Source organism: Podarcis melisellensis (assembly GCF_964234715.1).
Source record: "Podarcis melisellensis genome assembly, chromosome: 7".
Taxonomy (NCBI): Eukaryota; Metazoa; Chordata; class Lepidosauria; order Squamata; family Lacertidae; genus Podarcis; species Podarcis melisellensis.
In genome coordinates, this window is record NC_138539.1 from 45,131,922 (window position 1) to 45,155,898 (window position 23,977).

At 47.5% G+C, this 23,977-nt stretch overlaps 1 protein-coding gene across 4 annotated transcripts in view; it reads right to left on the minus strand.

The window, feature by feature from the left end:
- GATA6 (GATA binding protein 6) overlaps positions 1-19,959 on the minus strand; it is a 37,184-nt gene extending 17,225 nt beyond the window's left edge. The window contains exons 1-4 of one of the 4 annotated variants that reach the window (XM_081918089.1): positions 19,898-19,959; positions 19,243-19,449; positions 16,696-17,699; positions 3,929-4,095 (exon numbers count right to left, since the gene is read on the minus strand). In XM_081918089.1, coding sequence (XP_081774215.1) covers positions 3,929-4,095; positions 16,696-17,632 — 1,104 coding nt within the window. In that variant the 5' untranslated portion in view covers positions 17,633-17,699; positions 19,243-19,449; positions 19,898-19,959. Of the gene's footprint in view, positions 1-3,928; positions 4,096-16,695; positions 17,700-18,117; positions 18,269-18,300; positions 18,469-19,242; positions 19,450-19,897 lie in introns of those variants that run through there. The other 3 variants (XM_081918092.1, XM_081918090.1, XM_081918091.1) reach the window with 3 other exon arrangements.
- Positions 19,960-23,977: the final 4,018 nt, after the last annotated feature.

Genomic DNA, 23,977 nt, shown 5'->3' on the forward strand with positions numbered 1-23,977 from the left:
CCTTTGAAAAGATTGTGTCATCTTAACGCAGCCTAAATAAGATTAGCATTGATTAAATTTATGGTAATCAGGATTACAACATAAACGAAATGCAGTTCAAAATCTGTAATGGTTGGCTGAGATGACATAGCCTAAGTAAGAAGAGTATTGATTAAGTAAAATGCAATAGTAAAAAAGCAAAAATCTCTAATAGCACATTATTTAATATGGGAGGAGAATGAATATATTCTAGTTGCAAGAGAGGAAAATTTGAAAAGTCTTTCTGTTAGTTATTAGTTAGCTATATTTTTTTTTATCTTGCCTTCCAAATGTATTTTTCTGCACTATTTACATAACATTCATGTAAAATAACATGAAAATACAAAAACTAGCTGGAAATAATAATAGGTAAAAGGTAAAGGTACCCCTGCCCGTACAGGCCAGTCATGTCCGACTCTAGAGTTGTGCGCCCATCTCACTTAAGGGGCCGGGGGCCAGCGCTGTCCGGAGACACTTCTGGGTCACGTGGCCAGCATGATGAAGCTGCTCTGGCGAGCCGGCACCAGCGCAGCGCACGGAAACGCCGTTTACCTTCCCGCTATAAAGCGGTACCTATTTATCTACTTGCACTTAGGGGCGCTTTCGAACTGCTAGGTGGGCAGGAGCTGGGACTGAAAGGCGGGAGCTCACCCTGGCGCGGGGATTCGAACTGCTGACCATACAATAGGCAAGCCCTAGGTGCTGAGGTTTTACCCACAGCGCTACCCGCGTAGTGGGTAACAGTCAGTTTTTTGTAGTGTAAACCTTATTTAGTCATTGGCTAAATAAGGTTTCAAATTATGGGGATTTTTAAAAAAATGTTCTTTACCTGATTGTAGATGCCAGGTAAACTTCCATGGGGAAAGCATCTAACAGGTAAGAGAATACCAATACTGTACCCCAAAGATCTCTCTCTGGTTACCTCGTGGTAGTTGAGTGGTAGGTGGAGTGGAGTGGAAGTTGGTGAAGCAATGGCACTGTCTACAATCCAGGGTAACTGAATAACCCTTAAATGCCATTTGAGAAAGAGGGAAATCCTCAGAGGCTGCAATTTTTTCCCTTTGATAGGGTCCCTAGTTCATCCTAGTGAGTTTACACGTGTGCATTTCTATTTAAAAGTCAAAGGCTGCTTCTGTTGACGCTTACTGGGTTTTACTTCCAGGTCATTAGGCGTCAGACTAAAGGGTTTGTGTGAACCCAAATCACCTCACTCCCAGCCAAATGCCAACATCCTAACTGCTACAATACCCTCTTATGAGTTCGCTGTTCTCAGATTCTAATTAACTGGTTATTGTGCTATGCACTACTACTCTCTGGGAAGCATGAGTACATTTATATATTTTTAGTGTAACACTGAATTTTTGGACTACACCATTGCTAGTCCCCGTCCTCCCCCCCAAATCTCATCTTACTCTGTTGGAGGCGTCTAGGGAAAATGTCTGACCGTGACATGGGATTTTTCACACCCTCTTTAAATATCAGCTTGGCTATAAGCAGAGCCAGGGCATGCATTTTGCTGTTTGAGACAACAAGATGGAGCTCCCTCAGCTCCATACACAAAGGCCAACGGGACTGACAGGAGAATCTTACTTCAACATGAAGCAAGGATAGTGTACATGAGGGCAGCTGCCTTGCTTGGGGAGGACAGGACAGGCTGTTCTGTGTACACACACTTCCCTCCCTCACGAAAGGCTGGCTCCAAATGAGCCATGTCTGGTCCTTAAACACTTTGGAACTCCCTTCCTACGGACCTCAGGCAGGGGCCTCCTTAAACTCTTTACAGTGCCTGCTTAAAACATTTTTTGTTTAGGCAAGTCTACCAGGAAATGTAGAAAATGAAATTAAAACACATGTCTTTGGGGCTTATTGTTGATTTTAACTATCTTTTGAATGTGTTTAAATATGTGCCGTTAACAGAATTTTACTGACCACAGCAACATTTTGTTTTGTAACCTACTCTAGCGTTTTATTACAATCAAGCAGTATAAAACTTCTGCTAATTCAATCAATCAATCAATCAATCAATCCCTTCAGTCATTTGATTCACTTAATTTATTGGCTTTTATTTACCAGGGAGAGAGATTGAGGGGTGGTAAGGGAGTGTGTGTATAAACAACAAAGGGAGTGTGTGTATAAATTAGACACTGAGAGCCCCAAAGAGGAAAGACGGCAGTCTCAGAACCTTCACCTTTCAAGAAAAATTCTGGCAGGGTTTGTGCTAGGAAATGACCCCCCCCCCCCCGCCGCCTTCAGACTTGGCTCTGGCCATAACTGACACATGCTTACTTCCTTCTGACACCAAGAAACACCCTCCCCCAGCAGCAGAAACTAGCCCTGAACTAGGAAAGGTGAGGGGGAAAGGTGGAAAGTGGCCTCTTAGCCCAAAATGGTCACATCAAAGAGTAAGTGAGGCTTTAGTGTACTAGTCCCTCTGCCCAGAGGTCAATTCTGGGCCAAGTCTCACCCTCGTGGGTGAGAGAAATTTTGTGGGATGGAGTAGCAGGATGAACTCTCAGGTAGAAGGCAGTTAAAGGAGTTTTCCCATTAATTCACACACATACTTCCACGGAGGAAAGTGACAAATTGAATGATTGATTGATTGAAAGCAACAGAAAATTCTAGACTCCCTTACTTCCCAACACCTCAGCTCATTAACCTTACAGTGATTATTATTTACCAGCCATTCTCATGGAGTGAAAAATCACTCCTGCAGACTATCTTACTCCTGAATTGCTTTTATTTTGCTATAATATGAAGAATGGCAGCATTTGGGATATATTTGTTTCCTGGGTCAAACTTAAATGATGACAAAGTAGAAACTTGTCAGGAATGTTTGGGGAACATATTTTATGAATTGCTTAATTCTGGAGAATTAGTGGTTTCTACTCCTAGTGCGCACTGACATACTTTGAATTCCTGAAAATCCAGTCCTAAAAATCTCAAGGCTTATTAGACAGTGGTGAGGATCACAATTTTGTTTCTGAAACACAGGACCTGCTCATAGTCCTTATGATCTGGCAAAAAATGCTTAAGGTAGCCAGGGGGGTTCCTTTTACCAGAACTAAACAGATAACAACTGTCTTTTCCCCAAAACTACAATTAGACTATTTCCCATCCTCAGTTAGGATAATAATAAAATCCCGAGAAATGAAGATTGGATTCAAGCAGCTCCATTAATTTCCTAGCACTGGCAATATTTAATTGCATCCCAGTCTTAATCTCACTATATGGTTAGTGAGGATTCCTTCATTTTTTCGTTAAACAACTGGCCTCAGTAATGTTGAGAAAAACATGTCTAAAGTCCACATAGGCTTCTGGAACTTGCCCCATGCGTTTAAGATTTGTAGTACATCTTACTGCATATATCTTCCCTAGAAATAAAACTCACTGAGTTAAAATTTTAAAAAATGTATGTGTGATTGCACCCCCTGTGAGTGCCGTGTTTCAATCATTTCATTTCATTGCTAAATCCAAGTTCAAGTTGGCTGCTTCTATAAAACAGCCTAATTTAGGTCATGTTTCAATGAATGACAGAACTGGACGAAAATCCAAAACCCAAGCCTTTGATTTTTGTAAGACGTTTGTTTGCAGTGCAAAAGTTTAAAGTATAACTTCTTTCAGAACCTTTTTAACTGTGTAACTGCTTTTAGATTTTTCGGATTTTAATTGCCATCTGTTTGTCAGTGCAAACCTTCCACATAGCAAGTAGCTCTTAAAATGAAGCAAGAAGTTGTGGTTCTGATACCGTGGGTCTGCACAGGGCTATTGATTTCAAGCAGCTTGTTTTGCGATAGAAAAATATTGAAACGCAATGTTTAAGTAGGAGGGGGAAAGGGTAAATGAATTCATGGATCTGGGTGGAGACAGGAAAAAGACCCCTCAGTCTTTCACCCACCTCACTAATACTCACCACTCTCTTATGAGGCTTGATGAGAGGCCTGCTAAGTCCATTCATTTTGGTGTACAGCCCACAAGCATTGCAGAGATAGTTACCAGTTCCATCCCTTCTCCACAGGGGGGTCTGGTAGGAGCCACAGTTGACACATTCCCGGCTCTCAGAGAGATCCTCCAGAAGCTCTGTAGGGAGAGGGGCAAAGAGGATGGGTTAGCTGGGAAGTCATGCAGAGGCTCAGCTGACTGCTCTGGAGTTATCTTGCCCCTCTCCACCCTCAAAAAAAAAAAATTAAAAAAATCAGCTGGATTGCTCTCCCTCTCCAAAGTCCCATCACATACAGTGGCCAAGGAGTGCACCCCATGGATTAGCACCACAGTCAAAACAGCGAAGTGAAAAATGCCACACTAAATTTCCAAGTGGGGCCCTGCAGCCCCCCAATCAATCCATATCTTCACAGAAGGATTCAAAGTACACATTAGATATATTTAGAAGCTGCAGTGGTCCTATCCAAGTTTACCTGGGAGTTAGCACCAATGAACATAGCAGGACTTAGTTAAAAGTAAACACACATATGCTGTCTGGCTGCAAGCTCGCTGAGCTAAGAGAATAAAATCAACTTCTGAGTAAAGTGGTTAAGATCAGATTCTGCTCAGAGGCCTAAAACCAGTGGAACTCCCCCCCCCCCCCCAAATGAAGTTCAGCAAATTAAATGTCTTTAATAATATTTATGACTGCTTTTCTCCAAGGTGCAACGTGTAGATAACTATTCTCCCTGCTCATTTTACAATCACAACAACCCTGTGAAGTAGGGTAAGAGGTAGTGAATGGTTCAAGATAAACCAAAATAAAGCTTCATGGGAGGGGATTTGAACCCAGATCTCTCCCCCCCCCATCTAAGTATGACACTAAAACCCCAAGGCAGCACACTTTCCAAAGTAGTTCCCAGAGTCATCTGTGACAGCAAAAACAGAGACTTCCTGCGGCATCTTAAAAACTAGCAATTTTATAGTGGCACAAACTTAAATGGATGTGAATCTTTTTCATATCCATGTACAGTATTATAATTCTCAGTTGCAGGTATATTTATATATACACACAAACACAGGTTACACACACACACACACACACACAGCATTTTTCTTCCATTATAGAACCCAAAGTGGTGTACATACAGTTCCCATGCACACAAACCCCTTAGCTGGGATGTATGCAGAATAAGCTCAGCGAATAAGCTCAGCAACCCTTTAAAAACGTAGTACCAAGCGTTGAAGTAATAATTGGGTTTTTCTAGTTTTTAGCTGTTCTCATTTTTATATATAAGCCATCTTGAGTCTCCTGTCAGGGAAAAAGGGGCGGGGGTAATAAATAAGAAGCAGAAATAATCAAATGCTGGTGATTTTAAAGGGAGGCTCCAGGTTGAAACTGAATTGCAAGTCCTCAAGGAGTCCAAATGTGATCATTTGGGACTTGATCAGACCCAAAGGAGCAGAGCTGAACTTAAGATGTGAACCACGTTTCCCTACGGGGCCTCCCTTTGACGTTCCTTTACAGCCACCTTCATATCAGTGGCAAGAGAGTCCCGGCAGACCAAAATGTTCTCTTCTTGGTTTACCATTGCTGGTGTCAAATTTGTATCTCCCTATTCCTTCACACAGAGACTGGCCTGTTTGCCTTAGATGGAAGGTGTGGGTGGGTGGGGGGGAGATGGTGGTGTATATCACTATGCAAGATGAGCAGAGATCAATGAACCCCTGATGTTGTGTTGCCAGAGTAGGCACGGGGAGAGATTGGCCCTCTATCTGGCCTTGTTCTTGGATCTGGTTCCTGCGCCTGGAACTACTGAGAGGCTGTTTTAGGTTGGGGACTTAAGAGGTCTGTCCTGACAGCCTAGATGTAACCGGCTCCCATTTCTTCCCATTCCCATCAACCATCTACTTGGACACTAAATTTGCAGAGTATTCTCCCATCTTGATCTTGCCTGCCCTTGGTACTGTTCAATAATGAAAGTAATAAATGGATCCTAGCGCCCTACTTCTCCCGCTTGCATTCAGAAACAATAAGCCTGCCTTTACTTCGCAGCAAATTGTAAAAAACATGATCCTTTCAATTGGGGCTTAAAAAAAAAAATTCCAATTTAGAGAGGATTGCAGTCATGAGTGTCACCACAGCAGCGGGAGGGAAGGTCAGGTATCTCTTTCGCAATGCTGCAATCCCCTTCCTCCTTCTCTCCCACCCAAGTCAGGCGCTCTGGTCAAGAAATGGGAGGCAAATTCAGCATTTGCTGAATCTGGGTGTTCCCTGGAAAACTCGAGCCAGCAGCTTTGGAGGCGAGGAGAACCGCAGGCAGGAAGGCGGTCGTGCCCTCCCCCCCCCCCCAGTCCTTTGCGGTTCTTCCCCAGCTACTATCTCCTCTTCCGACGTGACTGCTTTGAATGGGTCGCATGTCTCCCTTCCCTCTGCGGGGATCGGCTCGCGGCAGCGGGCTCAGGAAAGAGATCACCCCAAGCAAGCTTTAAAAAATCCAGCAAAATTAGTTTTTGCCTTTGGTTTTTGCGGTGCTTTCTGGCTTCAGCAACTTTTTGCGCTGTTCTCGCAGCAAATGCTGCTGCGCAAAATGCTAAGCAAGCCTTGGCAATTTCAGATAGGCTTCCTTCCGAGTAAGGATGGAGACCCAAATGGGAAAGCAACAGGAACTTGCCCAGGAAACACGGTGCATTTGCGGTGCAATGCTTTTCGAGTGGTGCCTTGACTCAGAAGTAAATCTGCACTTGCTCCACGGGACTAACTCTAGAATAAGTGCGTTTAGGTTTGCCCCTTAAGCACCTTTTATTTTAATATGTCCCTGTCTTCTCCTCTCTGAAGAGATTTAAATCGGAGTCACTTCGCAAATCGCGCGCGCTCCCTGGTTTTTACCGCTTATCTAGACGGAGGGTCCCTTGCTGGGATCGCGACCTGGAACATTAATAACTCAATTTCTGCGATCGCTCCGGATTTCCTTGAAATCCAAGCCAAAAAATGGCGTGGCTTATAACGGAGGACAACGTGTTCCCGACCCTAAGTCGAGGGCTGGGAATTCCCTGTTGCGATTTTAAAAGTCGCAATTTCCCCAGCGCATTTCTCTGTAGATCTATAGATACAAGGGTTTTTGTTTTTCATTTCCAGGGATCCGCATGCAGCTAACTTGCACAAAGTCAGTCCCTCCGAGTTCAGCGGTTCTTAATGCCGCGTAAATGAGCCTCAGAATACATGCACTTAATGGGGAGTTCGCCCCCTTGAATGCGCTGGAATTTATTGTCAAAATTGGGTACATATTTGGAGTAATTTGCACGCGAGTGCAGCTCCCCCCTCAAGGAGAACGTGCCTTTATTGATGGAATAATAGAAACCTTTATAGACCGCCTCGTGAAACATCAAGGCGGTGTCCAACATAAATGTGCAAGTGCAATAAAACATAACATGCATTTTTATATAAAAATGCGGGTTATTGACTATAATAAAATACCATTGAAATCGGTGATTTAATTGTGCTTTGGATCAGGCTGCTCCAGGCTCCCTCGAAATCCCCACTATTTGCCTTTGGGGCAGAGTTGCAAGGGGCTTCAGCCCCACAAGCAGTTTCTTTGTAAAGGGGAAGGAAACCCCATTTAAATCAATGGGCGGGGCGACGATTAAGTCGCTGCGAAAGCCTAAAGTCCCCCCTCCCCAAAAAAATCCATGTACTTCGTTGGAGAACGGGACGTGCCTCGACTTCGAGAGGACCTTGAAGGTTTCTGGCAAATCCCAGGGGACGTCTCCCCCCCCCAAAAAAACCCTCCTAAAACCTGCGGAACTGAACTAAAAGGGGTCTGTGGAAAAGCGCAGGCAGGCGACATACTGAGAAACTTCTGAAAAAGATCGGAGGTTTTGCCTCTGTGCAAAGGTCGGCCCGTTTCCGACTATTTTTCTGACCAGAGGACAGAGCTAGGACAGAACTGGACTTAAGCTGCGAGTTGAGAGGTATTGATGAGATCGAAGTGGATGCGAATTGAGAGCGGGAGTTGGAACGATCAACTCCAGAGGGCTAGCCGCGTTCCTTTGTTACCGCAAAAATAAAATAAAATAAAAAATAAAATGCTAAAACCAATCTGGCAGCCGGAGTTCATAATCACAGAAGTCCATGCCATTAAACACACACACACACACACACACACACACACACACACAAAACACCTCTTAGGTTACAATCAAATATCCGTTTTCCTGGGAGCCAGCCCCATTGAATTAAATGGGACTCCCTTGTGAATAGATATGCAAAGGAATACTCTGTCCCTTTTAAGATGCCACCAGATTTATTTTTTTGGGGTGGAGGAGTAATTTCAAGTAAATTGATGGCACCTTTGGCGGAAAGCAAGCAAGCCGTCCTCTGAGTGTCCCTAGGCACCCGCCAAATATGTCTGCTGCTGATCACAGCCTGATTTTATCACAAAAGTTCAGTCACCGCAAGATAAGTCCGTATCTAGAGAATATATGATCCTTCTCCCTCCCCCCCCCACAAGAAACAATATCCCAGTTTTTCAGTCTTTCTGGGAATCCATGGTTAATTCTCCAAAGGGTTTCCAGAAAGCAGAACCCGGCCCCCCCCCATATAAAATCTCCCTGCTACCGAGAGGAACTAGAGAAATGCTGTTCCTGCTTTTTCCTACTGGGAAATAATTGGTTACTGTTGAAAGTCACCGGATCATTGCCTTAGGAGAAGCCGCTGGAAAATGGGCACGACTGCAAGCCTGGAAGTAACTTTCCCCCCATTGAGCTCCCTGCGCAAATAGCTTGAAACAGTTTCAACGGCCTCTCCTGTCCTTTACCTGCTTTGCAGCCCCAGGTTTCTGCTCTTGGGCATGCAAGAAAGTGAAAGGGACCTCGTAAATGTCAAAGGAGTCTTTGCGATTCGTGTTTAACGACAAGAATGGGGGAGTCGAAATCCTGGCGGGGCGAGAGACACCAGCCCCCTCCCCCCAAAAGATCTTGTCTTTTGGAAAGGAGCAGAAATGGAACAGGCAAAATCGCAGCAGGCCAGGACTCATTCCTGGTGCAACGTCAGCCTGTAGTTTTTGAATAGCTCCTGAAGAAATCTATTCCTCTCTGCACTACAAGACTCACTGCCACGGCTTCAAGGACACTGGAGTCAAACAGTGAGATCACTCCCCACGCTGTGTCTTATCCTGAAGAAAACGAGTTTACACGAGACAATAAGACGTCCCTCTCCTCTTTTATAATAAAAAAGGTTTTATAAATAAGAAATTATTTTTAAATTATTTTTTAAAATTATAAATGCTTCAGATCTTTATCTGGTTGTCCTCACAACAAATTTGTCAGGTAGACCACGCACTTTACACAGACATGGGAGATTTTAGGACATTTCAGTAGTCTGCTGCAGTTAACTATGGTTCCAAGTTCCACCCATAATATTCAACACCCTAGGTTACCTTTATCCATTAAAATTGGTGTTTTAAATAGTGAGAAACTGCTGTCAAAAATAAATGTATACTAAATAGTTTATTTGAAAACAAGCCTAATGGTTTTTAGTGAGGTCTGCTTCCATGTATCTTGTTTAGCAGCACAAAAATAATTTAGCCATTTATAAAATTTAAATTAATGCACTCTTTACTTTATTCCCATTAAAAAACCAGATTAATTTTGTGCTCATTTGTTTTCTTAAAACGTACGTTAGAATTCTGGATTTCATAAACCAGCAATGATTTAGCAGAATGATTAAAATCCAGGTCAAAAATCTACTCTGTGGACAGATTTTGGGTAACAATTTATGCATCTCTCATCGTTGCACTTAATTTAATATTAATTATTTGAGCTAATTAGTTGTGAGACCCTCATTCTTTCAACGCCCCCCAAGCTGGAATCTATATTAATATGCATTATGTTTGTAGCTGTCATTGCAAGGTGAAGTACTGTTTATTGTGTTCACTTGCTCAATAGATGACTTAAAAATCAAGGCTGGTATGTCCCATCTAAGCAGGCTAACGTAGTGTTTAGCATGCAAGCAGGTATGCTTATGGACATAACCTAGATTCCAAAAAGAGCTGTGCTTATTTAGCACTAACAGTCAATAAACTATATTAAAACTATTTCAATCCATTTTTCAGAACAGTGTCTTTGTAGACATAGCTGAAGTTTTAAAAATATTGATCTAAAATTAATTTTCTTGAAAGAACAATTTACAGAATGCAGAAATGTGTGTATACACAAAAGTTTAACACAACAACACAATCCCCCAACACCCGCCAAACAAAATTCTGGCCCTTGTCCTGCACAATTTAGTAACAGAGAAATCTGCCAGGCACTGAGTTGGCCCATTTAGTCTATCTTAGTCACTCAAGTGTTTGCTACATTGACTGGAAGCTGTTCTAAAACTGGGAGAGGAGGAGACAGGAGCCTTTCAGTTCATATAGAACTTTCTACCCTATTAAAGAACTGTCATCAGAAATTTAGGAAGTAAATATTTTTTTAAATGTTACAGGAAATTTACTGTGAAACATATAGGAAATCTACATAAACATAGTGATCCAGCAAGGTGTGTGGAAGCAAATTTCTTTGCACAGAGCTTATGCAGGTTAAAAGCACTGACATGTGCATTGCAATATAAATTTGGTCAGCATCAGCTGTATGCCTAGGCTGGATGGCAATACAGTCCCCCAACTCACTCTCCTTGAGAAGTGAGTGGACGAGGTTCAGACTTACGTTCTGTTTTATTCAGTTTTACTTTACACAAAGAATTTCCCAGTGTACTTGTTTATTAGTGACAGTTTCCAAAATAAACTGTGCGCAGGAAAAGCAAAGTACATCTTATTCCCAGACTCTGCAAGGATAGTGACAGTGGTAGAAATTGTTGTGATTTAGTGTCCCTCCAATGGAGCTCCGAGTACTCTATATAGAAGTATTTCAACCAATGAACGATCCTATACAGCAGTTCTCCTTGAAACCACTTGAAGGTAAGTGTGTGCAGGATTGCAGCCGTGCGCTGCAATCTTATGCATGTTTCTACGTAAGTGAGGTTGCAACCGTATACTCCAGGGGCACCAAATGTGTAGAAAGTAACAAAGGTCACAACTACAGCCATTGCTCTACCAGCTTTTGTCTCTGGCCCCAACCACCAATGGCATCGGGGCCCCAGAAGCAAATCTGTTCCTTGCATCCCTCCACGTCCCCAATTACTCTATATTGTCCTGCTGAACTCTGTGGGGCTGAGCATACAAGTATAGGATTGCATTATAAGTACCATTTAGATTAATGGGTCTTAGCTTTAGTCAGTGTTACATAGGATGCATATATTGGCTGTGATCCAAAGGCTCCCCTCCTACAGTGTTTTACACACAAACAATGAGGACTCCCTCAATCTGTATCAGAGGGTGGCTATCAAATCTCTCCCCCCCCCAAGCATCAAAATGTAACTTGTCCAACAGAACTTGGGACAATCTTTATTTTTTACCATCAATACTGGCTAAGCAACATTTACACATTTCCCCAAGGATCTTCACTTAGACCTGAGTTAGGTAGGTTACGACTGTGTCAATATTACTGACCAAGGAGTAGAAGAGGTTAAGTGAGAGACATAATTAGTGCAAGACCACCCAGTGACTCCATGGCTCAGTTAAGATTAGATCCAGGGACGCTTACTGATAATATCTTGCCTACAACTATTGTTCTGCACCAGTTACAAAGGTAGCATATGGAGAGCCCAATAACTTGGCCTTGGTATTGGAATCATTGTAGGAAGGATCAGAATGTAACCGCTTGCAGTGAGTTTTCTAAGGCAACAGCCTACTTCCTCAAATGTTCTGAGAACAGTTACACAGTAACTCCTCAGTAAGGTTTCCCCCCCCTTGTTGAATTCATTTCTAAATACATTAAGTCTATTTAGAACTGGAACAAAGGCTTTTAGGGACTCTAAAGAGAACTCTGATTTTTTGAAAAAGCAACATCTTTCTAGATGTATCCATCACATCATGGATACAGTAAAGTCCCACACAGTTAAGACTGAGTTGGGTTTAGACAGGTGGGAAGCATTTTTACTGTGAGGCAATGGACTAGTTTTAATTTAGAGTAGTAAAAAGCTTTGTGTCACGAAAATAAACTATAAGTATGGTATACTTGGTTTCTTAAAAAATCAACTCCCTTTAAATATTTGTTTCATTCAAAAAAAAGGAGTGAAACAAATATTTAAAGGTTTTTTAATATAAAAAATGAGTATACCCTGCTTTCAATTTAGTGACACAAACTTGGGATGAGTTGTGGGGGTTTCTTCTGAAATGATTCAGCACCAATGGTTAATATATTAATCTTTAAACACTTATTTTTCAACACCTGAGCTTTCCATTCTGATTTTATAATAGTATTGAATTCAGCGAATTTAGATAAATTATTTTTCAAAAATGCAATATTTGATTCTTCTGCATTATTTAGCAAAAAAAATTGCTTAATTTCATTCAGAGTTCTCCTAATTGATTTTGGAAAATCATCCTGGATGCCTTTTTTTTTTTAACAACAATGCGGTATTGAGAAACTAATGTTTGTTTTAAAAGGTTACCCAATCAATCAATGGGCTAAAAAGCACTCACTGAACTTTAACCAGCTAGCAGCCTGAGTTTTTGTATTTTGCAGAGACACGTCCCCTAGATGCAGATGAACTAATTTAAGACACACAGTCCTCTCTTCTTCCCCTCCCACTCCCCCCCCCCTATTTTTTGCCAAGTCAAATAAAACCGGTTCCTAGTCAAATCGAAGGGATAATAGAGCAACGGGCTTTGGGGCGCCCAACCTTGAAACTGATTCAATCATTCTCAGCCGTTTGAAGGCACAATCTTGCAGCCAAGCAGGCCCTTGATTAGGTTAACTTCCTCGAGTTGGGTTTTGCAAAGAAAGGCCCGGGGAGACGATCCCGGGTTTTTTGTCTGCAGGAGAAAAACAACAACGGCAGCAATTGCGCAGCCTATTGTGGTTTAATACAATGAGCACATTTTCACTCCCTCAAGAGCAAGGGGAGGGTGGAGAAATTGGTGGCAGACAGATATCTCCGTCTCTCCCTTTAAGCTATTTTTTCACACCTCGCCAGGAGAACATCGATGCTAAGCGTTGAGAAAAACTATAATAAAGCCAGTTTTCAAAGGTTTCTATCTTATCAGGGCGCTTTGGGCTTGCTCCATTGTTCTCAACAGGGGGCAGGGGCGGGGGCGGCGTTCTAGGATTTCATGTGAAAAGAACCCGAGCGATTCGGTTTTAGATTTAATTTAACTTTTTTTAAAGGTGTCCCTCCCCTTTATTTAAATTCCGGCCGGGGTTATTACGAGATTTAAAAGAAAGCCATTACATGGCAATCATGGCAGTACGACTGTAGGTATATTATACCAGCTGTTGGGAATCGCAGCTGTTGCAAGCGAGCTCAGGTCCTTCTACTGGGCTTCCCAGAACCATTGGGTTGGCTTCTGGAAGACCAGGATTGCTGGACCAGATGGGTCTTCAGCCTGATCCAGCAGCCAGTACTTTGTGGAAGTTAAAATATTGGACCCTTTAAAGAAAAACCAGTCGCCCAGCCCTGCACATTTATCCTTGCCTTGCTTAATGCCTGGCGCTATGTGACAGCCATCTCTCTCCTCCACCCTCACCCAATAAAGGTCCATTTGACAAAACCAAATTTGAGAAGCCTGATGTGAGATGGTGGAAGGCAGTTGCCAAGTGTCTGGCAGCTCTGCAAGGGTCCCCAGCTGTTTGTGACTTGTCTTTTGGCACATATGTCAGAATGTATCTGGCATTTCAGATATACAGGCGGCCATCTTTTCCCCCCCTTTTCTTTTTACAGTAGGTCTTGCTAACTACAGTTTAAAGGTGGGGGAATAAATGCTATCTCTTTAAGAAATAAAGTAAAATACATCACTATGAGAAGCAAAAAACGGGTCCAGTTCCTTAGAGATCAACTGGTCCAAAATATATTTCTCAATAAATGAAATTACGATTATAGAAATGGCCAGTTAAGGTCCAAAATATCTTCCAACGCATTGCTTAATATTATTTTAATTAAATTATCAATCATTTCCCACAACACAAGGTCCCCAAGCTATATTAAAATGAAACACCTAACTTCCAACTAAATGGATATATGGGATGGCTTTGCGGCTCCTAAATCTACTATATATATAAAAAAAGATGTTATCTGAAAAAGGTATAATGAAGTGATACCTTCTCTTTCAACCATCCCATTAAAGTTCTGTTCAAGCCAGGGACTGGCTACATTCTTATGCAGTGTCCTCTTTTTTTGTGGCTAAACCCAAAAGGAATTATATTATTAGCCAATATACTAGACACATTTTACCCATTTACCCTGGGTCAGGGTAACCAAGTCAGGGTGGGAGGCCTTGTGCTAATTCTCTATCACTAGGAAACGCAAACGGTGAGGTTTTCACACAGGTGAAGCAGATAGGTGGGTGGTAGTAAATGTTGTGGACTAAATGCAGATGTTTTGTATGAAATTGTAAGACCTTTTTTTAAAAAAGTAGATTACTAGAACGAAGTCCAAAATATCCTGTCCAAAAGTTAAAAATATATCTGACACCCAGACATTTCTCCTCAGGGTCCTTTCCCAACCATTTGATCAAAGGATTAAGACAAATCACTTTTAAAGGAACCTACTTGGATTGATATTACTGACTGCTTCCAAATGGGAATCTATATTTGAAGGGGGGAATCTTAATTGGGGGAATTCTAATTGCTTTATTCTTTTTTTAAAAAAAATATGACAACCAGATATTTATTTATGCCATTATTTTATTTAGGGAGATCAGTAGGAGAAGAGTTAAATTTTGTGAATAATAACCACCACAGAGTAAAACAGTGGGTTTTTTTTTACTCCTTAGGTGGGTCTGATTTTCACATATAGAAAAATGAGGACTCTAGAAACCTCCTTGCAATTCTCAGGAGCGAATTGTGGCCACTACTAGCCGTATCTTAAAAAGCAGCTGAAATTCTACATTTGCCCCACCAATTTGGGATAAACAACGTTTCACTTAAAAGTTATCCAATTGCTATTTATCCTGTATATCCACTGGATTTGTGCTGAACATTCAAACCTGAACAGGCACGTTAGGACTAAGCAAACTTAAATGGCTGATTCTAATAAGTTTTAGCGGACAATTATTTGAACACCCACACATTCACACATGTTTCATGGCCTTTAAAGATCTTCGTCCGAAAGCCAAAGGATTCTAAAGGAACGTTTAAGGAGGCTGCCTGCTCCCCCCCCCCCGGAAAAGCCCTATAGCATTTTAATGCCAACCCTTCTCAGGCGAACTCCCTGGGGCGCCTCTGCTCACAGGTTTCTTTCCAGCTGCGGGCGAGAAAAGGGAGGCCATCTTTCCCAGCGCCACCCTTAGATTTCAGCCCCGAGGAAGGAAATCTCTTTCCCTTTCCAAACTTCTCAACCCAGCACCCAGCACGACAAAGCGGCGCTCACGAGGTGAGGTCACGCTGCTCAAAGCCTCAGTTTCCTACCATCTCCTTAGCCCCAAACTGCAGGTTAGGTCGGCGCTAGGGCGCGTGATGGTAGCCTGAAGGCTCCTTCGGGGAAGGGGGGCGTTTAACCCTTTCCCTGCCTGCCATTGCAGCTCTCCAAATCTCCTCGCCCAAGACCTTCCCTCCACCGGGGTTTCTTAATGAGCGTTTCCCATCAGCTACACAAATAACAACCATAATATTTGAATTCTGAATTTGTCTCGGACGGTCTGCTTTCAAAGAGATGTCATCCCTATAGTTTCGATGGCGAAGGGGAAGGTACACTTAATTTATTCAGAGTTCCTGAATCTGGACACACGCGCGCGCACGTACAACCCCTTTTCCATCATCCATTTCCTACCCAATGGATAAACAGGGCCACCATCCAACCACGTTCATTGGGGCAGTGGGGAAGGGGGGGTGGGGAACCAGGCATTTACACGGAAACCTCTACATCATCTGTGTATATCTATCTCTATATCCAATACGAACTACAACTATGTCTAGCTTTAACTCATATTGTCTTTCTGTATTGGGTCTCCTGTACATCGCTTAGAGGCAGACTATGATTAATATTTGAATGGATGCGCCCTCTTTATTCCCAGAGTAGGAACCGGTCCTTCCAAGCCTCCGGTCAGGAGCAGCTGAAAGCCTGACCCTTGCCTCCCAACAAATCCTTCCCGAATCCCGAATCCAACAGCCAGAATCCCAGCAACAGTTAAGGGGACACTTGGAGAGGGTTACGGGGAGAGAAGAGAAAGCGCCCGTCTTTCTGCCTTGTGCTGGCCGCGCACAACTGCCACGGCCAACGGGTCCAGCTTTTGATCCCCCTTTCTCCTCTTTTGCACTTTCGGGGTCCTTTCCCGCATCCCACTGCAAGGAGCGCAGTGGACCCAAGACAGTGCAGAAGTGATTAGGAACTGGGTGCTTGTGGCGATTTCTGGGTAGAAAATGTGCCTCTCATTTGTCAAGCCAAGAACACTAGAAACCTCTGTTCATGTTCAAATAAAAAGCATAAATCATCAGCATCACATTTTAAAACACAGCAGCACCTTTTAGAGTTAAGAGTCTACCCACGCTCAGTTTGCTTAATTTTCCTAGGATTCTTGCTGACCCAAAACACCTTTTCCATGCAAAACTTCTGCCGCTTGTTAAGTCGGATAGGACGCTTCGCCTTTCCCGTGTCCTGCGTTCCCTGTCCTGCCTCCCCCCCCCCAATTTTGGACTGCCACCCCCTGGTTCCCGCCTTACCTGCGCTGGAAGGCCGCATGGCGAGGGGCCCGGCCCGGTTGGGCAGGCAGTGCAGCATGGAGTTGTCGAAGGGGCTTCCCCAGCCCGGGCTGGTGAACTGAGAGCCCACGTAGGGCGCGTAATAGGATCCGTTCAAGGGCCGGAACTGCTCCCGGGGGCTGTAGGCGGCCGAATCCCGGGCGGCGCCGTTGCTCGCCGGCGAGCTGCTGGCCGGGTAGCTGAAGCGGCCCGACGCCGGGTGGGCGCACCCGCCCCCCGTGGCGCCGTAGGGCGCGGAGGGGCTTTCTGGGCCCGCTTGCGGGGGCCACGCCGCCGGCCCGCCGGCCTGCCCGGGCCCCGGGGTGCTGGGCAGGTAAGGCAGCATGGAGCTCACGCGGGTGGTAGGCACGTAGACGGGCGATCCTGCCGAGGAAGGCACGAAGCCGCCGCCTGCGCCGCCCGTGCCCGGGGACGAGCCGTCGTAGGGGCCCGGCTGCAGGCCCTGGTGGTGCGGATGGTGATGCGCGTGCGGGTGGTGGTACATATCCTCGACGGGCGGCGGCTGCTGCTGCGGTAGCGGCTGCGAGGGATCCGGGCTCAGCTTGGCCGACGTGCGGCTGGACCAGATGAGCTTGTTGGCCTGATCCAGGTCCGCGAAAAGCAGCACGTCCTCCCAGCTGGAAAGGCCGGACGGCGCCGCGGCCAAGGAGACGAAGGGGCCCAGAAAGGGCCGGCCGTCGGGGAGACCCAGCGGCTGCGAGGTCTGCAGCGCTCCGCCCGGCTCCTGCTTGAAGGTCCGGCCGCCGCCGCTGCCGCTACCGCTGCCGCCAGGGGAGCAGCCCGAGGACGAGGAGGGCGACGGCGAAGGGCAGGGCAGCTCCCGCGGTGCCAACGAGTAGGGCAAGTCGTCGGGGCCGCAGCGCTTCAGCAGGCACCAGCCACTCTCAGCCAGGGCCATCCAACCCCGAGGCGCTCAGCAATTCTCCCTCGGCCTCGCGGCGGCGGCAGCAGCTCCTGCTTCGAAGCTAGGGAGGAAGAGAAGAGGGGGAAAGCCCGTTAGCAAAAGCCAGAGGTAGACGGGGCTCTCCCCACCCGGCCACCCACCTGCCCAACCACCCAAGTTCAGTCTTGCAACTTAAGAAGCACGTTGTTGGCGAAGAGTGCCTCTGGGTACGTGCAGAGTGCTAGCCACTCACTACTAAGGAACCGCGACCCTCACAACCGAAGCTACAGGAAAGGGTTTTTAAACCGCCCGCCGCAGCTAGCCACTGTCCCCAAATAAAACGAGGCCTGTCGAGAGTGCGCGGCTCTCCGCTCCCACACCGGCTGCCGCGCAGTCCTGTCCGCATTTCCTCCTCCTATGGTTCCCCCAATCCCATCCCTGCCACGGACCCGCTGGACAATCCGGCCCTCTTTCCTCCTTCCCAGCCTCGGCTTTCCCACCTGCAAAACGGAGCCGAGCCCGAGGAGTCAGCGGCGCGGGCAGCGCAACGCAGCTCTTTGAGCTCCGCGGGGACGCAGCAGGAAAGCGCAGCGCCTGCGCCGCGTCAAAAGCAAAGCAAAGCAAGCAAGCGGGCCTGGGGTGGGTGGGAAGATCTCAGCAGGCTACTCCTCGCTTGGTCCCACCTCAGCGTCTTGCAGGATCGGTAGTCCCTCCGGCGTAGCGCCTGCCCCCAGAACAGCAACCGCAGCGCTTAGCCTGCCCGCCCGCCCGCCGGGTCCGCTCGCTCCGCCCGGGCTGCCTTTTGCTTACTGGCAGAGCGAGTGACAAAAGCCAGAGGGGGCGGGGGCCGCGGGCCGCCTCAGCAAGGACCAGCCACCCCCGCCCACCAACAGCCCGCTCGCTGCCCTGCCCCCCCCATCCTTGGTTTCAGCCAATGAGTCACTGGAGTGGCTCCAGAATGAAAACAATTCGCAATGCAAGCGAACGGGGGCGGCGGAGAAAAGGTGCCCAAGGGCGCAAGGGCAGGAAAGTCAGGGGGTGGTCAGTGACACCCTCCCTTCTTGGGGGTCCCAGGGCAGGCAGGGTCGGGGTTGGCTGTGTGCGTTGCCCCCCACCCTCGAGGATCAAAACTGCCAAGGGAGGAGGAGAAGGAGGAGGTTGGTGCCAGTCTAAGCCACGGTTCCTGCGCCTCCTCTCCGACTCGCCGCGGCCTGCCGAGGGGCACCCGCCGGCGCATCTTGGGAAGGGGGCCTCGTCCGCAGGCCAGTGGAAGCCCCGAGCCCTGCTTGCCGCCTCGGCCTTATTCCAGCCCTCCCCACGATCCAGGCTCCGGACTATTGATCCGGGGAGCGTCCCAGTGCCGCCGCAGTCGCGCGCCCAGAGCATGCAAAGCCTCGCCCGCCCTCCGGCCCCAGAGGCAAGAGGTGCCCAAATTCTCCCGCGAAAGGCGCAAAAGGGGGTGGCGGTTCTCAGGGTAGGGGGAGCCGAGATGTCAGCGATCAGAGGCCGACGGGGCAGATTAAGGAGACCCCGAGAAGAGGATGCTGACGGCCCAGGCTGGTGGCCTCGCCGGGCCCTGGAGAAGTCCAGGGACCCCCCTCCCGCTCCAAGTTCCCCAGTCGCACCTTTGTGTCGGCGGCTGCGGCTCTGCGAGGGTCCTTGTCGGGTGTGTCTCTGCAGGCGGCAAAGCTGCCAAGGCGGAGAGGCAAGGCGAGCGGGGCTGCGCGGCGGCTGCTGCTGCTGCACGTATAAAGAGCCGAGCGAAAGGAGGCGCCTCTCTCCGCGCGGCCGGAAAAGTGCAGCCAGCAAGTCCTGATTGGAGTCAGGGAGCTCTGAGCAAACAGCGAGGAGAGAGAGTGGGGGCAGGGAAAGAGGGACGGTGGGGGTGGCTAGCTGATTGGGTGGGGGTGGCCAGCTGATTGGGTGGGGGTGGCTTGGCGGGGGTGCCCGTCCCAGCGCCAGCCAGGCCCCCCCCCCCGCGCGCCCAGGAAGACAAGCCGGCGCAGGGGAGGAGAGGCCAAGCCAGCCCTCCCTCCCCTTGTAAGCCAATGAGGTGCTACGGAAGGAGGCGAGGAGAGGCTGGGACAGGATCGGGAAAAGCCGAGCGCAGGCAAAATCCCTCCGGCAAAACGCGCGGCTCCCAAAATTGCCTCGGGAATTCACGCGCAATGTCATCCCTTCCATCTTTCCCCTTTATGTTTCCTCTTATTCTATGGCTTCAGGGTATCACATCCTTTTCCTAGTAAATAAATGAATGAATGAATAAATAAATACACAAACCATTTTCCTCCTCTGATTTTAAATTGAGTCATGGATAAGGTTTATATTTCTTCCTTTATTTTTCTCCTCGCTCCTCTAGTTCTGCGAAGATTCCTGTGAAGGAATCAGTACAGAAAATGTGTTTTCTTTTATTTTGAAGTTAAAGCGGCCTCCCCCCCCCCCGCTTTTTTCGCTTCTGATCCCTCCCAGGCAGCTAAACCCAGGTCTCTTTGCCCAGGACCAAATCTGCGGAGATCCAGGGTCTCCCGGCCGGGCCAGGTCTCCCGTCTGGACCTCGGTTCTTTCCTTCGGCCTTCCCTGCCCGCTGCTCTCTGCCTTTCCTCTCCTCCACTCGCTCCCTCTCCTGGGCCTTTGGCTCTCTTATCTTAACTGCATACACACCGATATGGTACTTAACAGGAAAGTGACTGGAAATTAAAATAACTTATTCCCTCGGAGGTTATCAACTAGGTATCTGTCATCATCAGTCGGTCCAGAAACCGAGGCATCTGCGCCCAGGAGCGGGCTCGGCTCTCTCTCAGAGGATTTTTGAATTGTATCCGTCGGAAAACAATTTCGTGGCCTCGGCCAAGCGGGCTGCGTTTCCCGGCGCCCCTCCTGGGCGCAGATGCCTCAATTTCTCATCGGGCGACAGGTTTGTGTGTGCGTTGGAGTTATTGGTGTCTTTTCTAGACAAGGAAAGAGGGAGACCCCGCCACTACCTATTTAGATTGCTATGAATGTTTTTTTTATTTAATAATCTTTGAGTGTGCTGGTCAGAATACACTGTGTACTGTATGGATCCATATATATACATTTATTTATTGTTTACGCGTGTGCTCATTACACACACACAAGTCATTTTATGTATGTGCCTCGGTGTTCGCGTCTGACTCCTGCAGTGCGTGTGAGAGAGTGAGAGAGCAAATGTGTCGCTTAACACATTTTCTTGAAAACAGCCTTAGTTTATTTCGGTTAAACTTCTAATTGCAACGGAGTGAGTGGGTGAAGAAAAAAAGAAAAAGAAAATATAGCAGGAGATGACAGAAGAAAATGACACTTAATGACTTAGACGTAGAAACAGATAAAACAGGTGATTCGACTTCACAGCCTCCCTGGAAGGGAAGCGGGAGTTGAGATACCTGAAATGAAAAATGGATCGAATCTGTTTTTGTCATCTTCGTGCATACATGCATGGAGAAGATTGTGTTTGTTAACAACCGAGTTTCAAGATGATCCAAAAGCACGCATTTCTGTGCACGGCTGTGCAGAGATCCACAGACGCTGGGATCCGAAAACCGTTGCTCAGGGAAGGCTGGCTTTCGCCCTTCGTCTAGTTTTGCGCAAAGCAAGCCTCGGGGACAGGTCGGCTGCAAAACACGCTCACAGCCCCACAGCTCTGTGCTCTGCCAAAGCCCCCGGGATCCAACTTCCTAGGCGAAGCTACGCTTTATGGAAAGCGCACAAGACGACCCCCCCTCCGCCCGCAAACCGCCCTCCCCGCAGGCTGTGTGAGTTGCTGGACTGTTGCTTGCGAAAAACAAATGAAAACTCTATGACGATGAACCCGTTCTTCTTCACCATTCTCGGAAGCTAGGCAAGGAGCTTTTGCACCCAAAAGTGCGAGCTTCAGGGTTTTGTGTGTGTGATTGTGGAGACTTGAATGAAGATCCACTCCAGGAGCTGGGAGCTATTCCAAAGAGCGTCTGGGCGATTTGGGGACACCCCCGTCCCCGCCGTGCCAGGGCTAGGAGCGCCGGCTCCGCAGAACTCTGATTTCTCAAAGGTGACCTGACTTGTGACCCGCTAGTCTCCCAAACTTTTTCCCTGGCCGCTGAGCTGCGCCCCGCCCCCTCTTTCTCCAAAGGGCTCCGAGATAAGCAACTTTTGCCTATGGAACAGGGGGCCTTATGCGCCCCCCCCCATCTCTGCCTCCCTCTGGACTGAGGCGGCTCCTCCTGCCTGAAGCCTCGATCAGCTGAAAGACAATGGGAGAAACTGGCAGGGCCCGCCTTTGCCCTCGGTATGTTCTCGGCTCTCGGGAGAAGGCAAGCAAGCCCGGAGGTGGAATCCAGAAGGCGGAATAGTATAAAGAAGGCAAGGGGGGGAAAGAGAAAGAGAGAGATGACGGGGAGAGAGAAGTCTTTTGGTTCGGGGGCAGATCTGAGAGAGGCTGAAGGTGATGTTAAACACGATTTGTGTTCTTAGTCCCAGTGGGGGGGGGGGTTGTTAATTTTTTTAATATACCTCTTAATGTCGGAATAGGCTTCTAAGCGATTTGCAAAGCGCAAAAACCATACAGTACTAGTTTCTTCTAAGGGGTGTCTGCAGGATGGGACTGTAAGGTTGCAAATTACAAGGACCCTAAACACACACACGTGTACACCCTTGTGCGCTTGTCTACCATAGAATCATAGAATTGTACCACGAGGGTCCTCGAGTCGGACCCTGAAATACAATGATCTTTTGCCCCACGTGGGGCTGGAACCCAGGAGTTATGATGCAGTTATGATGAATAGAGCAAAAAAGCCCAACCCCCAAACAACTGGTTCTCCAGTCGACGCTCTTTAAAGGTGGTGGAAGGGCTGTCGCGGTTATCAATCTTGGCTGCCGTGCGGGCCAGCTTCCCGGTTTCACAGCATTCTTCGCCTACCGGATGAAGAGCCCTGAGAAATAAGACTCGCATACTTGTTGCGCTATCCAGCAGAGCCAAGCGGGGCGGTCCTCTCTCTCCTACCAGACTCGAAGGGAAAGCGTCCGTAGGCTACAGTCACTGCCCCTAAACTCAACCTACATCACAGGGTTGTTGCGGGGTGGGGGTTAAAGGAGGAAGGGGGGAAACCCTGGAGGAAAGGGTGGGATTTGAATGCAATAAACAAATAAGTAAATGTGCAGAGGCTGGCATAGAGCAGGAAAGAGAGAACGCCTGGCAGATGTCTCTGGACGGGAATGAGAAGCAAAAACCAAATCAAGTAAATAAATAAAAATGCTTAACTGACCAATTGCGTTGCGGATAACTCGGTTCTGCCCCCCCAACATAAAGCCTCCTCCCCTAAAACAAATCCTGGCTATGCCCATGCCTCTCTCCATAGAAACTAACTCTTAGGGACTGTGGGGGCTTCGGGGGGCGCCCACAAAAAATATTGGAACCCCCCCCAAAGTTGATGGACATTCCTATTCAAATGGTGTGTGTGTGTGTGTGTGTGTGTGTGTGTGTGCGCGCGCGCGCGCGCACTGTGTCATGTGATCGATTACGCGGAGCGGGGCTTACCTTGCCCCCACAATATTTTATTCAAGTTGGCACCCCTGCCTGCCTCCCTCCCTTTACCGAACTAGTTAGTTGGGGCTAGGACTCCAAAATGTGCCTCATCTGCTAGCAGGGAATGGCCCCTGCACCACGGGCCAACTGACAGTCATGCTTGGGCCAGATGTAGCTCGGGGGCTGCTAGTTGCCTATCAGGGCTCCAGCAGCGCTCCTCTTGCTTCACCAGGCGATGTCATGCCGTCGCCCCGTCGAGCAGGCAGGGAGGAGGGGAGTCTCTTCCTTCGGTTGCTCCTCAGTGGCGCTTTCTACGGGGGGTTTATTTTGGGTAAGGCGCGCAGGCTGGCAGGCTGGCAGGCAGGCAGTCCCCCCCCCCAAGTCTGCGTTTGAAACCCTCATTCGCAGCAAAGACTTCGATGGGGAGGACGGAGGAGTCGTCCTTGCACTGCAGCCTTGTTTGCTTTTCAGGTCTAGAAGTGGCGTCGCAAGTACGTGAAAAGCGGGACCAAGGGCAGAACGGAACAACCGCATGTTTTTCGGATGGGTAGACGCGTCACTTAGGACAAGCGCGCAGCTTATTCGAGGGAGCTTTAAAGACTGTCCGATTCATTCTGCCGCAAAGCTCCGTAGGCTAAAGTTGACTTTCTCATTTGTCACGAGAAATCTGTGGAATCTTCAAAGGGCACGAGACTCGTAATATTTCACGGCACCTTTAGCTCCCTTATCCTTGCCAACGACACCCCCCTCTCTCTACCTTTCTCGCTTAAAGAGACGAGCGAAGGTGCCAGGCATCAGATTGCTCACAGGGACAGGTTTTATTTTATTCATTTTATTTAAAA